Genomic DNA, 21,942 nt, shown 5'->3' on the forward strand with positions numbered 1-21,942 from the left:
AAAAAAAAAAAAAAAAAAAGAAGAAAAGTACCAAGTCTCTGTACTGTCAGCTGGGGATGTGCTGATCCATAACGTAACATGATCCAAGCAAAGCCTATTTTTAAGCTCTTAAAATGGTACACGCAATGTCTAAAATATCCCAGAATGAAGGCATGAGAAAAGGTCTGTAGGGTGCCTATGAAGTTCTTACCGCAAACTTCCTAAGGGTGCATAAAAACGAATTTCTGCACTAGCTGCTAATTTATGAGAAGATATATATTTTTTGCAACAGCAAGAGAAACTGCATCCATATAATTAGGTTCTATAGCAACCTAAGTGCTACTTTTAAGAACCACAAACTAGTCAGAAAACCACAGGCTTAGGAAATGCTGCCCCCTAGAGCCCATCAAAGTGGCTGGCAGTTTATCACAGAGAGGTCCAGGGCATTTGCAGACTAGTGCCAAAGTTCTGAGGGTGAGAACCTGAACTCAGAACAGGACTGGGCTGTACATACCATATATACAGAACCAGTCCGTGGGCCAGGGTACAAAGACAAGGGTGGGCTAGGGAGAACCTGCGGTTTTACAGAGAAAACCTCTGTGATGAAATGTGAGAGGACTCCTGAACCAAAGAGTTTGATCCAGCGACCCTCTCCCATCAGCCCTTTGTCCACAGCCCTCAGTGGGCCCTACAGCTCCTGGGAGAAAGATGCTGGAAACACAGACCTATACAGAAACTCAGAAGAAATCCTGTGATAAATTATGACTTAAGCCTGTTGAGACCCGTTGGAATACTAGCTCATTCAACATATATGGCAAGTCTTCATTTAGAGCTTGGTAAATCATCTTCCATGCCAACCCCACCACTCAGGCCATTTGCTTGGAGCAAGAGTTCTGCAGTGTGACAGCAGGCACCTCCTCCAGCCTGTTGGCATCACTCACTAACCAGCCCCTGCACTGATATTACCACTTGCAAGAGTTTTAGTGTGGCAACAATGACGTCAGTTATGGCAGTATGTCCGTCCTCAAAGCATTATAAACACCTCTCAGCACTACACAGATAAGTTCTTGGACACAAATGAGCTAAGCAGGTTAGGTGGCACTGGGCCAAGGACCCAAGTGTGGCATCTTCTCCCCAAATGAAGAGGACCGCAAGAGATTAAGCTAAACTGTCCTGCAGGACCTCAAGTCCACCTGAGCTGATCAGTCTAGCATATTCCATTACTTCCTTGTCAGCAACACTGGTGCACTTGTGGTTTTGGAGTGGTAATTACTTCCTTTTTCATGTACTGGGAATGAGTCATGTCTTACTACTGGGGATGATTTTATCCTGGCATCTTTATCTTAGAGATCAGTAGAGTAGTGGGTGAGAAAAGTCTTGGCCTTGTGCTGATGCTAACAAGTGAGCCTGGCCCTTCTTTTCTTGTCTACAAATGCTGAAACACCTGGTTAGATGCCCATCCAATGACTCCACTGCATACCCTATACCCACCCAGAAACCTCGTAAGCAGTGAAACAAAACATGCTACATTCATTCACTCCTTGTACCCTCTAGAACTCTGCTCAGGCTTAATCTCAACCTAAGAAAATACATACGATGTACTTTAAAAACTACAAGTGTGTTTGGAGTCCTTGGAGCAATGGTGGTGTACCTATGGCACCTGTTTGCTTTTAAGACAAAAGTTAATATATGTGTTATATTTTAAAACTAAAACCTCAGTATTTAGGTTTAAATGCAGTGTTGGCACTCTGTGCTGAACATGTGGGTTTGGGGCTGTGTTTGGGCACTTTGTCCTAAAGAGCACTTTAAGAGTCTCTCCCCACAGACCCTCCAAGGCTGCTAGCACTGGGACCCCCAGGGGCTCACTAAAGGCGTGACTGTCAGCAAATAGATGTGGGCTCAAGAAGCCTTACCCAGCAGATCCACCAAGGCTGCTGGCACTGGGACCCCCAGGGGCTTCCCTCTACCCTTTCATCAAGATGAAAGTCCAAACTCCCTGATCTGCTTCTGAGTTTTATGCTTTAAAAAAATGAAAATAAAGTTTTGTGCTTTTAAAAAACGGAAACATAACAAAACCAAAAAAAGTATTTTCAGTCTCCACAGGCCTAGCTTATGTGGAACCTTCAAACTTTCTGAGAAAAAGCAGTGTGATAGATTAATGGTCAACTTGTAATTCCCAGCAGAACTCAATCAGCATAGTGCTGGGTATGGATGGCCCACCTGAGCACTGTTGTCAACTGCATAACAGAACTGGAGGGAAGGTGTGTGCTGTCGATTCTCCTGGAAAAGCTTGTCACACTGGCTTTCCTGATTTGAACTCAGCCTTTCTCACGGTTAGAGCTCAGTTCCTTGCTGTTGCCGAGGATGGCTGCAGTTAGAGCTCAGTTCCTTGCTGTTGCTGAGGATGGCTGCAGTTCCCTTTGGCGGAGCGCTGGTCCTTATGCGGAGCATTGCTTCGTGGCTCCACTGCAGAACCCTCAGCCTGATGGCAAAGATCCTTCATCCCCATTGGTGCAGACTTTCTAGCTTCCATCACTGGCCTTTGGGCCTTCCCAGCACAGATCCGTGAAACAGGCTTGCATGGGACATTGCTGGGGGCTGTAGGCCTCCAGTTGGACTCATGAAGGACACTGCATGGGATCCAGGTCCTGGGCTGGATTCTTAGGGTCTCTGATGTGTGGACAGATCTGCATGCTTCTGCATTTGACTTTTTGGGTGAATATTATGAAATCATTTTATAAATTATGTGTCCTGTGTTAAATCTATTGCCTTGCAAACCCTGACTACAACACTTAGCTAATATGCTGCTGCGATCACGTGATCACTCTCTGCACCTCCTGTCTCTATGAGAGCAGTGGGCAGTCCTGACAGTGTCTCAGAAACACACCCAGAGAGCTGACTTTCTCTTGAGCTCAAGACCAGGCAGATTCTTCAGTAATACAACAGTGACTTCATGAAGCTGAATATCAAAAACAGAGGTCAAGAATATTATCCTTCACTTTTGTTTCTTGAAACAGGGTCTTGTTATGTAGTTGAGGCGGAGATAGAATTTAGTATGCAGCTCAGGGCGGCCCTGAACTTATGACTATAAAGATTGTAGGTATCTTCAGTTTGTACTTTTGAAGATTTATGGCATGCCATTTCTTGACCTTACATTGAAGTGCCTCATACTATATTGAGTTGTGGCTACAAACAGCTCTAATTAAAGAGCTATTTATAACTCTCCATTGAGAGGTGACCCTATGATTTTTTTCTTTTTGAGACAGGGTCTCACTATGTTATTCAGGCTGACCTTAAACTTGGTTATGTAGCCTATGCTGGCTTCAAACTCACACTGGTCCTCCTGCCTCAGCTTCCCTTGATGCTAGGATTAGGGGTGTGTGCCACCACACTTGACTAGCCTTACAAAAGTCTGAGTTTGAGTGAGGGTCCAGTCAGACACTTTGAGTTTTTATGGCAACACAAGTTACAAATGAAGATAATGTAATTAATAACTTATTCAATAATCTTTAGTCACTACTGTGAGCCAGGTATAACTGAGTTAGTTATGATTTTCTACAATAATTCCTAATTTCTACAGTGGCATAATTTTTTTTCTATTTAAAAATACTGGCCCAAAATTGACAAAAGAAAAACTTCATGAATTTAAATCAGTTTAAAATCATTTTATTACAGCAGTTTTACAAAAATTTTTCTGACAGAAGGACTTTGCTATTTATTTAGCTAATGGTACAGGGATTGAACACAGGTCCGTGAGCATGTCAAGAAAATGGTCTGTCCTGAGTCACATCCCCAGCCCAGGTCTGCACGTCTAAGTAATGTCTTTGCATCACCTCCTTCTCACCGGATAGCACAAATGTCTACAAACCCTTATATGGTGAAGGGAAAGATCACTCATTTTTCTGGGGGTCAGAATCATTTTGTGATGTGCTCAAAATGATTTATAGCAATACGATGGACCCAAGAGTGAGACTTGTCCCCAACAGCCAAATGGACACCAAGGGGCCGAAGCTGAAGACAGCATAGTATGTCCCGACTGGGGACTCAGCTTAGGTTTTCTGAACTGGTCAGAGTGCAGCAGTCACGAGGAAGAGCACAAGACAATGCAAGAGGGCAGTAAGGCCAAGACAACCAAGTAGTCAAGCTGTAGACGCACACCTTTGCATCTTTCTTTCAGATCTACGCTATTCTGTTTATGCTGAGTGAATGACAATGAGGGCTGGGAGGGGTAAAAAAAGAACATTCATTGGCCACCACTATGTTAAGACTTTGCGTATACAATTCCATTTAGTTCCCTCACACCCTTGAGAATTTATTACTCTACCTTGTAGCTGGCCCAATACTGACAAAGAGAAATTTCTCTGTGAGGCACCACAGAGAATACTGTCCCAGTGTCCTAGACCCCTTAGTCAGTTAAGCAGGTGCACTACAGTTGCTAATTATTTTAATGAAGATTATAGTTTCACAGAAAGAAATTATAAATAATTGAAATGTTTTAGATATTTTCACCTGTGAGAAGATCCTTTTCTTTCTGTGAGTATTCCAAGCCAGAAACCACAGTCTCGCCAGACACGGGACTATCCCAAGAGGTACTGGCTGATCCTCCAAGACAACCCTAATGCCCAGTCAGTCAAGGTTCTCAGTTTCCAGGTGTTTTCACTGGCATTGAATAGCTCATTTGTACTCAGGTAAGTAAACATGTGTAAGAGGCCACACAGATAACTTAATACTTTAAGAAAGGTACTTAGGAAGCTTAATGTAAAATACAAGCTGTTGATCCTCATCAGAGACTGACCGCTTTTTGCTTCAGAATATCACATGTCGGGTCATACTCTCTCCCAAGACTGCTGAGATGTTAAAATGTGGCATCCATGCAAATTGCAAGGCAGGACACAAGGTGCCCATTCTGGGAAACCATGCAGCTCTTTCTAACCTGAGCTGCACTAACCGATCCGTACTATGCTCCTGAGAATTTATCTCAAAGAAACAAACCCTTACAGTAGCGCAAAAACATGTATACAAATATTCATTGCCAAATTCTGAAAACAACTCAATATCCTGTCATGATTAAATAGTCAAACTGTGATGTATCTATAAGAAACCAATACTTATTATTATTATTATTATTATTATTATTATTATTATTTTTGGTGAAACAACTCAAGTTTTACTTCTGTTTCAAGTGTACCTTACTGTTCCTTCCTTTCCCAGCATCTTCTCCATATTTCTTAAATTTCAGATTACTAGCATAAGATGCGGGCCCTAACATTTCCGTGGAGCTGGTCTGTGCACATGACGTAGCTGCGGTCTTACGTCCCCTTCGCCTTCCTTCCCTCCTCCAACCTTTTATCTGCTTCCCCTTCTGGGGGCTCACATTTGCAGAACATAATTTTTCCATCCCTTGTGTAGAGCTGGTCCACGTATATAACACATCCCAGCTCCTCTCCATCCCTTATCCCTTCCCTCCCCTACTCCTTCCATCTCTTGATCCTTTCCTCTAAGAATAAAAATAACAAAATAACAGGGCACAGCAGGGTCTCAGGGATTGGAGATGAGGTGGAAATTGGACTTAGCTCTATTTAAGAGGGTACATGGCAGCCTTAATGCAACTGAAGGAAGACAGACTTGCTCTCTGCTGTCATTGTTGATGTTACTCCTCCCTTTTTGCTCTTGCTTTTCTGCTGTCTTCCACCGCCATTAACTCCTGTCCTCTGTCATGTGCCACTCTGCCTTGGAGCTTTCTTGGTATGGACTGAAACCTCCAGTAACTGTGAGCTAAATAAACTTTTCCTTCCTTAAAAAAAAAAAAAAAGAGGGTACAGGGGAGAGCTTTCTGGTGACAGGGCAATTCTGTGGGATCTGTATGTTGAAAAGTGGGTGTTTACATGAATTACACTTGATAAAACTGTATCACCACATGCACAAGTCATTACAACCACCCATCATCAGGAGACTTCACTGAAGGGCAGGTGATGCACACCATGAGTGCGGCATACCTTCACGTGGGCTTTTCTGTTTTAGTTTAACCACCACAGGGCAGTGGGCCCTCCAGTTTCACTAGGAGAACTTGGGGCCCCTCTGCAGCAGCTGCTTGAGAGCGCTCTGGGCACACTGTCAGCATACTCTGGAGCAAACTCAGAGTGGACAGAGAAGAGCAAAGTGGCTGAATGAGCTCCGCCTGCACGCCCAGGAACCAGGCCAGCTCCACTCCCAAGCAGCCTGCCCAGCCCGTGCAAGGCACCTGCCCTCTGCCCTGGGGAAACTGAGCAAGCATGAAGAAGGCAGACTGGATGCCCAACTGCTAGGCATAAAAATGAAGCCAGGCTCTGACCAAAACAAAAGGATATCTCCAAGTAGCTGGGAGGCCTTTCTCTTCCACTTCTCAATAAAATGAAAGGTTCTCTTTTCCTAGCCATTATTCAAAACAAAAACTTGTCCCAGTTCCGCGTAAGTTTGCAGAAGCAGAACTAAGAGGCTTCTTTACTTCACCCAACAAGAACTGCAGCCTGATGCAGTGATCTCTCCCAGGAAACATGGCTTCTGAGGACAAAATTCAATGCACATCCATTGAATCAATTCCAGAAGCAATTCCACTGAATTCAAGCTCTGGCAGAGAGCTGGATGTCGTCACCTGGTTGCCTCAAATGACCTCTAACTGCAAAGTAGTTATCAATTAAGTCAGGAATTAATTTGGGGAATACAGTTGAAGGCATATGAATAAATGAAAAGAGTTACGCTTTTACTATTCTAGTATTTTTTGTTTGAAAATAAAAATATTCAATCAGTAAGTCTACCATTCAGTCTCCGAAGCACAAGCTAGAAAGGAAAAAGGCAGGAATGCTTTGTGTTGAGCATCCCAGTCTGCGCAGTGGGCTGTGAGGTAGGAAGGGCAAAGGGAGACGTGGGCCTCAAGGAATCCAAAGCCTAGCAAGTGAAAGAAACCAAAACCTATGATGCAGGTACACAGGAGTGCAGACATGCTCCACAAGTCTGGCCACTCATCCTGGTGCCATCTCTTCAGACATTTTGGAATGAATGAGTAAAACAGTGAGTGACTAAATACACAATCAAAACACGCATTCTAAAGGAAAGGAAGTCGGTAACAAGGGGCAAACATGGAAGAGCTAGAATTGATGGGAAGAAACACTGAAAAGCAACACTGAAGAGAATGGTAAGACTGAGAGGCCAGAACAAAACATAGAGGCCCAAAAAGCAAGAAACCCTAAAACACTAGGCAGAGAAAAAAAGTGGGAGGGAGGAAGTACCAGCTTTGAAGCCTTCTGAAAGGAGGTAAAGCACCTTATTCCTCTTTCAGAGGAAGAAGGTCCTGTACATAATGTGTCTGAATCTGGATTTGAGGGGGAAGCTGAGGCTGAAGTCACTATCAACCGCCTGCTACACCTAACACCAAGCTTCGAAATATTTTCCTCTATGTGGAAACAGTCTTTCCTGGATTCCCAGCAACAACTATCCTCTCTGCTGTCTACAAGGCAAGATGGTCAGGGCCAGAGGTCTCAGTCTACTATCAGGCTACGTGGAAACAGTCTTTCCTGGATTCCCAGCAACAACTACCCTCTCTGCTGTCTACAAGGCAAGATGGTCAGGACCAGAGGTCTCAGTCTACTATCAGGCTACCCCTGTTCCTCCCGCCCATTCTCTGGTGGGTTTCTGGTGGGTTAGCCCTCAGTGACAATGCCTGCGCCGAAGCTGGTGACACCATGCTCCAAATCAGCAAGAAACAGAATCACCATGGAACATTATAGCTAGGAAGGGTAACTTCTATTCACAGAGCTTTGCACAGGTAACAAAAACCTTCATAGGCTTGCCTAAATAAGAGCTTGCTTCTAGTTCCTGTATGTAATATTTTTCGTTTTTATTTTTTCATTAGTATTTGCTTGTAGTATATAAACTAATTCCTCAGTACATGTAATTTTAAATGTACCACCTGCTTGAGAATGGATTCAGATAATATATCTTTTAGCAACTGTGTGGTAATTTGATATGCTTATTTATTTATTTATTTATTTATTTTTTGTATTTAGTACAGGGTCTATAGGATCTCACTATGCAGATCAAACTCAAATTGATTCTCCTACTTTCAGCCTCCCAAGCCCTGGGATTACAGGTGCACACCACCACACCCAGTCTCAACTGCCCACTCAGCATGCCCCAGGGGTGGGGCCAGCATGGATCGAACCCTGGCCACTGTGCTCTGCCTAAGCAGGCGCTTTAGTCCCCTAAGCTATCTAGCTGGCCCTTGTAATTTGATAGACTAATAAAGTTAGTAACTTTGGGCAAACTTCTATCAAGGTAGCATGATTTCTTCTTCTTGGTCATTGTCTCACTTTTAATTTCATTTTAAACTAATTGTTCTAACCTTCTTTGAGTTTTCAGCTAATAATCCATTTCAATACACAACACCTAAAGGAATCATTCTTACACCTATCAGGTATTCTTGAAGTTTTAGGGCTTTTGTGTAGCAGGGAGGAAGGCCACTGAGACAATTCTGGGACTAGTCAAGAAAAGACAAATCCCCCAAGCAAATGGCTGGAACAGCAAGGAAGCAGGAAGGAGCTGAGCTGCCAAAGTCCACGGGAGAGCAGGCATGTGGCTGTCCCCCACCTGCGTGGACACACATCCTGCTACCCCTGCCCGGCGGGCCACCGTCCACCCTGGCCCGGCCCTTGAGGGGCACCCACGAGGAGGCAGACGGAGGCTTGCAGTGTCTGCAAAGGCGGGCACAGACACACTCCCCGTCCGCTAGCTGTGAGCAGCAGCACGTAGCCTTCCACACACATTTAAGGGCCGCTGGTCGGCAGATTCGCACATACAGCAGTCCCTGGAAGGGATATCAGCAGTGAGATGACAGGCTGTGGCCTGCCACCTGCAATTCTTTTATTATACGGGTTTTCCTTCAGAATGTTGGTGCTACTGCTGTCACAAAACACAAGGAACCGGAACTGTGTCTCTGAGAACAACTTCCACAAAATGATCTCCCAGCCGCCCTTCAGTGTCAACTCTGTGAAAACCACGACATGGCTGATGAAAAGCCCTAAATCACAGAGAGCACCTTATGGAAGGACATCCTATCTGTACCCTGGAATGCTGAGCTGTGGAAGCAGTGCCAGACACATGGCACAGAGCATCCTGGGCTGCAGGTCAGAGGTTTTCGTCCGCCTGGCTTGCTGCCAACTCCTTCTGCATGTGGCTACCAGGCTGCCTGTTGTCCCTCCTGCCTCCCCACAGCATCTGTGCTGTCCAGGGCAACAGGGCCTCCTGTGGTGCAAAGGAGGAACTACAAGACTGACCCTGTGCCTGGAAGTCTTGCCTTCAGGTGGTCCAGGCCCTTCAGGGCCCCGTGCTGCTCTGTCTCTGTTAGCAGTAAGCAGACCACCTGGAACCTCTTTCCTCTACCTAAGCTAGGGTGTGCAAATGCGTACCACAAGAGACGTGAGCATACTACACTACTTGGAAACAGCAAAACAGCAAACCCGAGGCAACATGATGAGCACTGTAACAGGCCTAGGCAGAGAGTCTGGATGGCATTAGAAGAACCACAACTTGTCTAGGGCAGAGGACGCAGCAAGTCCTGGCCTCAAAGTTGCCTGACTGTCACAGATGGAGGTGGAGGTGGGGGCTGGAAGAGAAGAGCGAGCACAAGAGCAGCTAGAAGGAGAAGCGTGATCACATCATGAGGCTGAGGAAGCACTGGAGGGTGTTCTCCTGGCAGAAGAGCAGTCATTAATGGTGCAGGAATGGGAGAGAGCCTCTGCAGCACTGTGCCTCAGAAACCCACGCTGAAGCGCAGCGCTGCGGGGCGGCAGGGCGAGCGGGGGTGACAACACCACGACCAAAGCTGGGTGAGGAATTCACCAGTGACCCCCACACACAAACTAGAAACTATCCAGGAAGAATGCACACTTACTATGTATCCTTGGAAAAAGCAGTCTCTTAGTAAGTATCTGAGCTCCTTTCTAGTTATAGCACTAGTAGGAGTAGAGAAAGTATGAAGTGTGCTGCTTTTCTGATCCCTAATTCCCTGAAGTGCCCTTTATAAATTTCCAACTTACAAAGAGCTAATCATGATCATTATACTTCGTGGAGGTCCTTTTGTGAAGCAGAGAATGTTTTTCAAAAGAGAAAAGATACAGTAAACTGACAATCTCAATGTGTAACCACCCTGAAAAAGCTAAGTTTTATTATAGTTTTGTGTCAAAAGCTACATAGTAGTTTCTTTAATGTAACTTTACGATTCTATCAAGAATAGTATATGCAAGTATAGACACACATACATGTAGGGATGATTGGGACCTACTTATTTTTCAGGATTCAAACCACATATCTTCATACAGTACAAAATTACTAATAAGTACACTAACGAGAGTGCCATGGCACACTGAAGGTCAAGATGATGCAATATTTGGCTTTTTTCACATTCAGAGTGGCCTGATAAAACCAGAAGGCAATCACGACTTCCGCCACTTGAAGGCCACACACAGCAAAACACCTGCAGGTCTGTTCACAACATGCAGCCCTGTTTTTGCTACACCGACATGGGCTCTCTGAAGCTGAAGGGGCCGCCTTCTGATCCTATTCTCTCTGTTGCCCTTCTCCCCTGCCACTCCCCCGCTCACAGCACTCTCAGCAAAGGCACATGTGCACTCATGTGACGAAGCAGGCCAGCACCACGCGCAGCCCCCTCCCTCCCTACGCGACGCCCTTGGTAGGCCACACCTCACAACTTGCTGCCTTTTGGGCACTGTCACATTTTGACCAAATTCAAATTCTAACATGTTTAAAGATGTGGATTGTACTTTTTCTCCTGATGTCTTACCTCTTTCACGTGGGTGTGAAAGGACACCGACATGTCCAGTAGGATCTTTCGCTGCTCAACACGCCGAACAAAATCTTGTATCCGGTCTTCGAGCTGATGGGCAGCCTGATAAATCTCTTCCGGGTCACATTCTCCAGTCTGAGCCAGCTGCTCTGCTGCTTCTAGCAATTTATCTGCATTGGTGTATGTATTCTGTACAAGAGAATGCCCAGAGAAACAGAATGAAGAAAAGGCAACTAGCCACTCTGGGAATCATAACAAATAACCAGTCAGTCAGTTAATGACACTTCTGGGTATATACCTGTATCAAATAGACAAATACAATGCAGAGCAGTGACTCTAGGAGTTTTATACATTTCTCTCAGCAACCTCTTCCAATATCATTTTAGACTGTTACGGCAAAGCCCTTGCATCTAAACACAGTCGGACTATCTGCAGGCAGCTGCTGGCTATCTCGTGACTCAGAAAGTGGGGGCCTTCAGAGTTGTTAAGGTGGGGCCAGGAAACAGCCATAGCCACAAGGGCTCGCTTCACTTTTCCCTCAAGTGTGTGGCAGAGTGAATTCCAGTTCTGTGTCTTTTGGTGCACTAGTTTATGCCAATTCCCAAGTCCAAGTTTAAGGTTACGTTCTAAACAAGAATACACTGATGTGCCTTTTCAAACTGTTCTACTTACTGGTAAATCTGTGCTTATCTTCTTTTTACTTTTTTTTTTTTTTACACATTTTTTAGAAAAAGGAAATGATGGTTATAAAACAGCTGGACTTTTTAAAGAGCTGAAAGCGAAGTGTAAATACATACAAGAAATAGCGTGAAGATTATTCTGACTCTTTATAAGTCCGAGGCTGCTCAGAGGCTCCTCAGAGCCTCAAGGCTGTTCCTGAAAACTATGCAAGGACCAAGAGACCAACTGGCAGATGTCAGCACAGTAACAGAGCAGCACTAAGGCTCCAGGAAAACCAAGAAAAGTGGCCTGCAGTTCTCCATGAAAACCAGCTGAGTCCTTCACCCTTCTCCCAGCAACTAAGGTCTAAAGCTGAGCAGAGCAGGAGAGTCATCAGAGGGCGCGAGGTGCCCAAGGTGAGAGTCTGAGGAGGGTAAGGAGGCGCCCCTGCAGCAGGACAGGACTGGCCCCGGGAACGATGCTCTGTGCAGGGCCAGGAGGGGAGCTGTTGCCAGCACTACAGTACCATGTGGGTTCCTAGTGCTAGAGACCCAAGGTCTGGCTGTCGCAACTAGTGACAGCCTTCCTCCGTGGGGCAACGTAGGGCGTCACGCGGCAGGTGAGACAAGGAGAGTAAAGGTGCAGCTCATTCTTATAAAGCCACGGGAGTCCATCACGAGTGCGCCACACTAACCACCATTGCTAGGACCTAAGTCCTCATGCACTTTTGAGTGGACACTAGAACCACATCCACACCACATCATTCAGCTGCTGGTCCCTGAGGCTGATGGCCTTTTCACAAAGCAAAACAGAATCATGCAATGCCCAATAGTTCCAATGCCTCAACTCATTTTTGACATTAATTCAAATCTATGGATTAGCTCGTTAATCCAAAGTCTCATTTTAGACTCAAGGCAAACTGCTGATGTGTGCCCAAAATACGAATAAAAATAAAAATTTTAACAAAATGGTTGTCTACTTCTCTAAGAAATAATGGTAGAGAGGCACAGGATACACACTTCCATTCCAAAAGAGACAGACAAACAAAGAGAAAGGAGTGAATACCCAAACTACTGTCACCTGGAAGCCACAGTGCGTCCAGTAGCTCTCAAGCTGCAGGCCACGTCTCCCCACGCGTGCTGCTGTGAGCGTAGGCAGCCCAGCCCGCACAGCCATTCTGCCACTCCATGATGCACACCGACCCTGCGGCTTTCCTGGGCAGGCACGGCAGTGTGCTGCTAAGTGCCCTGCCTCCTGGAGTCCTTGGTGTAGCTCCAACTGCACAGCCCACAAGCTGCCACCCAGGGGCCACTCTCTTCAGGGCTGACTCTGACACACTTGCAGGGAGAGAGGACTGTAGGCTTCTCCATGTCTGCCAGCAGCCTTGTCCAACACTGTTTTAGGCTGCTGAACTTTGCCTCTTACGGCACAGCCCTTGCTTCTGAAGCCAAGGCAGGGTATCTGTGGGCAGCTGCTGGCTGGCTCACAACTCCGAAGGTGAGACCTACTTCTGAAATCCACGCAAGTCCCCCGACCCTGTAACTCTTGCATTTGTGGTGCCTGCAAAATCAACTCACGTGGCTGCCAAGGCCTGCGCTGGCAGGAGCTATACATGGGCCTGTGTGAATCGTGGCTCAGTGGCTGCAGAGCACTTCTGGAGAAAGCTAGAACCCCAAGGTAGCCAAGGGCTCAGGCAGTGAAGCCATTACCCCGAGGCTGCAGGAGACAGCTGTGCCCCAGATAATCTGGGTCTGTGAGGCGAGGTGTGGGCACTTCTGAGATGCCCCAGGGCCTTTTCCTCACTGTCTGAGGATTAAAATTTCTGCTCATTCCCCTAGGACGTGGTTGCACAGCCTTACTGGTCCTGCACTGTTCATCTTCTGTCTTCTGTAGCTACCTAGATCATGGGCACTATGTGTCTGCGGGTTCCCGGAACGCGGCAGAAATTACTACTCAGCGGGCAGGGTGGGGAAGGTGCTGCGGAGTGGTGGCGGGTGTCTCAAGGGGATGGAAGAGGGTCTCACCCACGCTGCGCATGGGCTGGGACTGCTTGGTCCCGCCGGCGCAGGGTAGCCGGAAGCTCTCCCACACACTCACTGGGCCTGGGCTAGAACTGGATCTCATGGGCACTATATAGCCAAGTTCTTTACTCAGTATAACAAAGGTGGTATTTTGTCCAATTTCTAATAGAATCTTCACTGTCATTGAAGACTGGTTCACCTGTCTTCTGAGTCCATGCACAGCATCTAGGCTTCTTCTAACCTCTCCCTCCAAACTCTCTTAGCCTCTGCCTATAACTCAATTCCAACACCACTTTCACATTCTTAAGTGTTGTTGCTGGGCTACTATTCAGGATCGATTTCTCTGTCTTACGCTGTTTTTCATTACTGTAACAACAATACCCAAGTCAGGTTAACTCTGTAAGGTTTATTTAGTTCAGTTTTGGAGACTGTAAGTCTAGCTCAGGTGGTATGATTGTGGGCCCACATGGGGAAGGAAATCACACCTTAAAACAGTAAGCTAAGGGTCGGCCAAATAGCTTAGTGGATTAAAGCACCTGCAAGCAGGTTCAGGGGCTGGGGGTTCGATACCTGGGCCTGTTGTGCTGGCCCCACCCCCGGGATGTGCGCACCTGTAATCCCAACACTTGGCAGGCTGTCAACAGGGGAATCACTGCAAGTCTGATCTGGTAGAGAGACCCTAAACACCCTGTACACCCTTCCCTAAAATACAGATTAAAAACAAAAACAAAACAAAACCAACAAAAAACAGTAAGCCTCAGAAAACCTGGGTTCCCGGATTCCCGTTAAGAGTCTGCCCCTCACTGATTTAGGACCCTCCCAGTAGGCTGCACTTGTTAAAGGTCCCACCTCCAACATCCTCACACTAAGCACCAACACGCCAGCACATGAATGTTTCACAGACAAACCACCTCCAAGCATAGCAGCATCCTTCTGGGGAAGCAATGGCTTCCAAGTTGGGAGGCTGGTTTCATCCAGGGGGACTAATAAACTAAATCAATATGTTAGAGGTAATCAGTGATGTTTTTTAATTTAGAGATGGGATTATAAATATAAAGAAAAGATGAGTTAACCCTTTTCTGGCAAGTGGGGTAGAACTGGAGGTCTCCATAAGAATATAGAATTTTCTAACACAGATGTGCACATGCATGAGTGTGCCACACACATTGATTTTCTTTCTTCCTCCCAGCAAGAGCCCAATAGCAGCACACAAGCTCAGCACCAGATCTGTGCTTCTAAGCACCATTCTCCTCTGTGGGGAACCAGGACTTCTTATAGAAGCAATTGACTGTGGGGCTGCACTAGATAAAGTAAACACAAGTCTAAATCATCTGACTGAACCCAAAAATAAAAGTGTTCAAAGCCAAGGGAGGCCAAATCAGGGTACTGAAGCCAGCTAAGGAGGTTCCTGTTGACCAGCTCAGTGAATGCACTATGGGAGCATCAATATCAACAATGATGTCACAGAGTCACACCTGCTGAATACCATGTGGACACCACAGGCCCAAGACAATACAAAAAAACAACACTGGGAAAGAAACAGAATACAGTGGTACCTTGGTTCATGAACTTAATTCATTTCACAATTCTGGTTGAAAACTGATTAGCGAACAGAATCGAGGCATTACATTGAGCCTGATGGGAAAATTTGATTCTGTCCATGACCAGAACAATGACAAGACTTAAGTTTGTGAACTGAGGTACCGCTGTATTCACAGAACTGAGAAGCCCCTCCCCACAATGTACTTACTAATTTCACATGGGCAAAGAATAGCTTTCAGGATGAGAAGCCTTGCAGATGCGACCTTAGCTGGGCACAAAGAGAACACCCTGTGCAAGAGGACAGATTACAGTCGTGTGCCAGCTGATGAGCTACTATGTGAAGGAAGCACCACTGCTGTGGTGCTCCACCCAAGTATCGCCGAGTCCAAGAATGACAAAGCAAACACCAAACCTTACACAAGGAACATTCTCCAAATCATGGGCTGAAACTGAAAACATCAAGATAAAAACCCAGGAACTACTGTAGCTCAAGGACCCTAAGAGGCATGACAATGATATGCACAGGAGATGCTGAACTGGGTCCTTCTGCTTTACAGGACGTAAGGTGAATTGATGCCAGTTTTCCAATTCTGGTAGCAGTGTTAAGGTGGCATAGGAAAATGTCTGTTCTTGGTAGGGAAAGCACTGAGGCAAATGGTTCAGGAGTTTTCTTTGTGTTAAACTTTCAGATTTACCGCAAGTTTAGAAAAAGTTTCTGGTATAGTGCTGATACGGAGTCACAGCTGCAGAGTGGCTCCAGGTGGAGCGGGTGAGAGCAGTCCACCAGGACGCAGCTGAGAAGTGCAGTCTACAGAGCACCAACAGCCATCTGCTCTTTACCTCCCATCGCTGAGCCACCCCCGCCCCAGCGTGCCACGCACTGGGTCCCCGCACCACAGGCCATTTTACAGGGGAAGAAACGAGGCCTGAAAAAGATCAAGAGTCCTCCGAGGACAAAGCTGGAGGTGGTGTAAGCCAGCTCCAGACCTGGGTCCGTTTTGCTCCAAAGCCTATGATTACACCTACCTGACATGTCGTTCAGTACATGGCTCTAAAACAGTGGGCCCTATTGACACACTGCTGTGAGGCAAGGTTCAGTGTCGCCTCCTCCTCTCTGTCAATCTAGAAAACCATCCACAGTGGACTTTTCTTTATTTGGCTCTATCCAAAGTCTCACCCAATGTTCTGGAAATTTTAGGATAATAATGTGTACTACTAACAACAGAGCCTTAAAAACTCTTTAAAAGTGAGCTCAGATGTCAAAGAAGCCCTTAAAATTTACCTCATATTGCTAAGTGAAATAAATCAGACACACAAGCTTAAATACTATATGGTTTTTCTCATGAGGAATCTAAAATATACATAAGGTAAAGAGCAAAATAATGGATAAAAAAGGAAATGGGACATTTGCAAATGGAAAGGGGACCAGGAAGCAAGGGAGGTGGGAAGGGGACATAAAAAAATAAAGATGTGTTATACAAATGTGCCAAATAACCACATGAAATTAATCATTATGTATCATAAACATCTACTAATAAATAAAAATTTAAAAAATAAATTCTAACTACACTTCTACTAAAAGAACCCACAACACATAAAAAGTTTTTACTAATTCTGGCGAGACTTGGGAAATGCACATGTGTGTATTTGCATAGTCTTCAGGTTAAAGCTATTTGAAATGATGAGAAAATCAGTTGCCAATCTAAGTATAGAAACTAAAAGCAAAAAGGGTTTTACAGACCCTTAGTAGGACATACTGGGATGCTAAGCTGTAGCCATTAGCGTCTGAAGCAGGTAAACTGCCCACACGATAAGCTGTGGCAGCACACCACGCTATAGATATGTCCATCACACAGGTGCAAGGATAAGCGATGCGTCCACTCTGGTCCTGTGTAACTCCAGGCCTCTGAGTCCTCTTGGGACAGTGTGGCAGGCTATGCACCAGGTTTGGCATGAGAAGCCCTCCATGCACTATGATCAACAGCATCTTCAAAACACCACAGTCCGAGTGGTGGTGGGAGACAAGTGTGGGCACAGCAGAGGCACAACAGGGCTTGGCACTGGCCTCTGTGGCTGTGGGCAGCTTTCCCTCACAGCACTGCCTGAATCAGGGAGGAAGGAATTAAGTCAGCCACTACAGAGAGCAGGTCTGCAGAGAAAGTGGCCTCCTTCCTCGGCATTATGCACTAAAGCAATGTCATGATGATGAGGATGTTATTGATAAAAACCAAAAACTATTTAAGAAACTGCTGGAGCCAAGAGGAGCCAAAGAGAATGGACAACTAAGGTAGTCTGCAGGAAATCCTGGTATAGAAAAGGGTTACTGGGGGAAATTAAGAAAACATGAGTACAGAATGGGCAGCAACCACAATAATATATTGGAATTGGCTCACTAGCTCTAGCAAATGTACCACAGTAAGGATATTAGTAGGGGAAAATGGGTTCAGGATAAGGGACTGTCTGTACTATCCTCAACATCTTAAAATTGTTCTGAAAAAAATAACCTTTATTTAAAACATGCATGTAGGGGCCGGGGAGATGACTCAGTAGAATAAGTACTTCCCTGACAAGCGCTAGGGGGTGAGTTCAATCCGTGGTTCCACCCCCCCCCAAAAAAAAGTGCATGTATATGTTTGTGTATATGTACAAGAGAGACAGAGACAGAGACAGATACAGAGACAGAGGTTTAAAAACCAGCTTTCACCTATGGAACAACTGCTGAATCTGGGGATGTCCTAGAGATGATCATTCACAAAAACAATACAAATGATCCAAATGCTCTAGGCCAGGGTCTTGGCACTAGGAGCACCAGCTGAGTGGCAGGCATTTTGAAATATCTCTCCTAGATCCTGTAAGGACAGGAGTGTGAATATCATCTCAAAGATAGGAAACAACCTCAGAGAATGAGTAACTTACAGAGGATCATACAATCAGAGGCAGTGGAGTCATTAAGTTTTAGATACTTTAATATGGGAGAAAATTGACTGAGATTTGATAGTTTGTAAACACATGCCAACCTAAAGGAAATTCTTGCTAGCAAAGCTTGCCCCAAATCTTCCACTATAACCTTAAAAGACTGAAAAAACACACACAAAATGCTATTTTACATTAAGAACTAAACTTACTGGCAGCCTATCATATGAAAGCAGAAATTCAGGGCATGCTGCAAAGGTGGCCGCATTCCACATGTCCACATGTCATGGGTATCGTATTCTCCAGCACAGATGAGTAAGCACATGGAGATGACTGCCTGTCTTCTGAAAATGGAGAATGTACCTGAGATCCCCTGCTCTCCTAAATGACTCTCTCATCCATGAAGACAAGGAGATTACATGACATCTAAAAAGTTGTTAGTAGAAATGGGTTCACGAAGAACAAGCTTATGACAGTTGACACTTTTGGAAGGTGATCTGAATCTTGGTGGGTAAGCAGTCAAAAGCCACACAGTCACTCGCAGAATGGTACCTACAGAAAGGGTAGTGTTCTCAACACCAGCTCTGTCCTTGAGCTGGAGTTCTCTGGGCTTCACTGGCTACTGTAATCACAGCCTTGTACGTTTACAAAAGCACATTGACTTGGATAACTTTAAAAGAGTACTGCAAAAAGTTTTAGATGGAAAGTATTTTTAATTTATATTCCATGAAGACATGACGATGGTCTAAGGCTATGCATACCACACACTATAAAGCAATCAGCATGAATTCACTCAACAGGGTAGATCTACTCATAATCACTGCACAAAATAAATAAATGAAGAGGTTCTTGGCTCTATAAAACTGCACCTAGAGGTGATCAAATGCTTTGTGAGAAGGCCCAGCATTTTACACAAGGCGCTGCACTTGAGAGTGGCCCGGACCACTTGCTTCCTCCACGTAGGCACAAAGCTCACTGCCAGCCCTTCACAGGACCCAGAACTGTTCTGTGTAATAAATCTCGATTTAGTGAATTCCAGTGAACGCAATCATAGACTTATACTTACTTCCTTTTTTTAATCCACTATGTTATTTCATCATGTCACAACTCACTGATTTAAAATTTTCTATAAGAATTTTTTTATTAAATAAATTGCTGGGCAAGGGATATGACTCAGTGGCACAGTGCCTGCCTGGCAAACACAAGGTCCTGAGTTCATTCCCGGTACATACATACATATATACATACAAAGCTAATTTAAGATTTCTAAAACCAGTTTAGAATTTAAAAAGGAAACTCCAAATCATGATTCCAAGAAACAAACTAATGAACCCTAAACTTAACTGTGAAAAGGAAATTTTTCCTGACTTTGTTTTACCTTTGTGAATGTTTAAGAAAATGAAATAAAGCTCTTCCTTAAGCACTAAAGATCCCTCTGTTCCTATTTTAAAGATATTTCCACAGTCTATTCTGTCCAAATTGAAAATATAAACTTTAATTACAATTTGCCTTTATAAAAAAGCAAACAAAAGCAAGAGGGCAGGCAAGTACAGCCAGTGCGGGGCCCTCACTTCATCCTGTCCTGGAGCGAGACTTAAGCTACTCTGTTACTGGGGAGGAGCAAGAGCTCCCAAGGCAGGAAGCTGTATACACAAGGTATAGTTCACTTGGATTCCAAAGGTCTGTCTTGACCACATCCACTGCACATGGCCATCACAAACCAGGCTCCTAGGAGCCACTCAGCAGTCACATTCTCTTCACTGAAAATGCTACACAAAGCTCTTCAACAAATGGGTGGCAGGGTCCTGCCTCAGGTCTCGAAGCCCTGTGCCCACCGTATGCCACAGCAGCCTCCCCCTCCTTCACTCCAGCCCTCTGCGTCAGGTGTGGAGCAGATGCCCTTTCGAATGAGCCTGCTATGGGTCTGAAGAGTCTTCTGTGCTACGACCTACCTATGTACACTGAAGCTGCTGAAGATCTGCACCAGACCTGAGGGCTGCTCTGTTCTGTTCCCTATTAATGACTCATGCTTGTCACACAACAGGTCAGCGCACATCTGTGGACTGCATGAGTGGGACAGTAACACTCACAACCAAGACAAGAGGAAATCTGTAAACAGTTAAGCAGTTGGTGGTCACTGAATGCATACTCTTAAGCAAATCCCGGCATGTCTACTTGCTGCAGCTCTATCACCAGAGGGACAGTGAGTGACTAGGAAGCAGAGCACAGTGGCAGCATTCTCCTGAGACCAACTGGTATCTGAAGTATACAGCAGAAGTACATGACCCTCCTTAGGAGAGAGGAGAGGAGAAGCAGAGAGGAGGAAAGGGAGGAGAGAGGAGGAGGGGAGGGGAGGGGAAGGAGTGGGGAACGGGGGGAAGAAAACAGGAGATGTGGAAGACGGGCCATCACTTAAGAACTAGCACTGCAGTGGAACTGGAAGGAGCACAGGAAACGAAAGCTAGGCCAAGAATGAGCAAACAGGTACACCCACGTGGCAGGGCAGCCTGAACCCACACCGATGGAGGGCTGCCGAAGGACAGGGACCAAAAGAGGAGGGCCTGGTCACATGCAAGTGGCTCCCCAGTCCTGAAAGGCTAGGTCTAAGGCTGCTCTGCTGCCCCAAAGCCCCTCCTCTTGATGCCATGTCTGCCTCTAACACTGTCTGTTGTCTCTCTGTCTCTCTCTCTGTCTCTCTCTCTCTCTCTCTCTCTCTCTCTCTCTCTCTCTCTCTCTCTCTTTTTGCGACCAAACTGAATTCTGTACATTCTCATGCCTTGGCTACAGATGTCAGGGCTTGCACAGTCCTCTAACAGCAGCCAGGCCTATTCAGATCTGGATCCGTGGCTGCCTGCTGCCTTCTTGCCCCTTCTCTCTGGTCTGGTGGAACAGTCAGCAAGGTGATTATTTAAAAACTAGAGGTAGGAAAAGTGGGTGCAGCTCTTGGCAACATCAGCAAACTCATACACAATCAGATTTGATCTGAAGCATTTTCTCAGTCAGGGGGACAGAGGCACCCTTGGACTCTCAGGCACCAGCAGCAAGACATGATGAGCAAGGACTGCACCTCAGCTAGAAGGGCAGCTAAGCTGGAGACAAACCACGGCACAGATGCTTCTTCAACCCTTCACTTGCCCTAGAACAGTGCAGCAGAAATATTTACTTCCTAAAAGGGAAGTTCTCCCACTCTCGCTGACCCTGAGAACTTGTGTGGACAGCTATGAACGAGTTTACCCTGGTGATGTGAACTGGAGGTGACATTCTAGATATGGAATGGGCAGAACCAAGGACAGGAGGGAGAGCAGCCAGCTGCAGCGAGAGACTCACGTGAGAATAGGCCACAGGCTCTGCTGCTTCACACTGGGAAATGCTCGGGGAGGGGAAGGAAGAGGCGAGGCCATCTCGGTGGACAGGCATGCGCAAATACATGACTCCACTAAGTCTCTCAACTTTTAGAACTCAGGTGTTTGCAGTTCTGCCTCTTAAATGTTTCGGAGCCAGAGATCTTTGGTCATATGATCCAGTTTTTGCATTTCAAACCACAGTTAACTGTAGCAGTAGTTATCATATGAAAACATAAAGGGGAGACAGGAATGTATTTCTCTTTTTAAAAAAATTTTTACACAGAAGTTTCTTTTCTTTTATTGAGAAACAAATATCAATGAGACAGTTTCAAAGCTGTTATTTCTCATATTTATTCTGCAACAAGAAGACAGGAAAACATTTCTCAGCACGTGAGTAGGGAGACCACAGGAAATGGGAGCAAGAGAAATGGTGCCAAATAGCCAAAGACAGTGAATGGTGAGGTGCGACACAGCTTGGACCAACAAAATGGGAAGGTTGCAAATGTCAGTTTTACTTTACACACCAAGACATGTAAAGAAGGCACCTTTGCGTTGTGAGACTGGATCTGCCTTGTTGCTCAGGTTAGCCTTGAACTCATGACCCTCCCAGCCCAGTTTCTCAAGGGCCTGTGCCACAGCGCCCAGT

General features: G+C 45.6%; 1 protein-coding gene across 14 annotated transcripts in view; it reads right to left on the reverse strand.

Moving 5' to 3' along the window:
- Trio (trio Rho guanine nucleotide exchange factor) overlaps nt 1-21,942 on the reverse strand; it is a 374,802-nt gene that overhangs the window by 142,351 nt on the left and 210,509 nt on the right. For all 14 annotated transcript variants that reach the window (XR_002818831.1, XM_004644739.1, XM_023704920.1 and 11 more), the window contains one exon: nt 10,814-11,005. Coding sequence is in view for 13 of the 14 variants with exons in the window: in XM_004644739.1 (XP_004644796.1) it covers nt 10,814-11,005 (192 nt within the window). In the remaining variant the exon portion in view is untranslated. The remainder of the gene's footprint in view (nt 1-10,813; nt 11,006-21,942) is intronic.

The sequence above is a fragment of the Octodon degus genome, unplaced genomic scaffold, assembly GCF_000260255.1.
Source record: "Octodon degus isolate 3935 unplaced genomic scaffold, OctDeg1.0 scaffold00207, whole genome shotgun sequence".
Lineage (NCBI taxonomy): Eukaryota > Metazoa > Chordata > Mammalia > Rodentia > Octodontidae > Octodon > Octodon degus.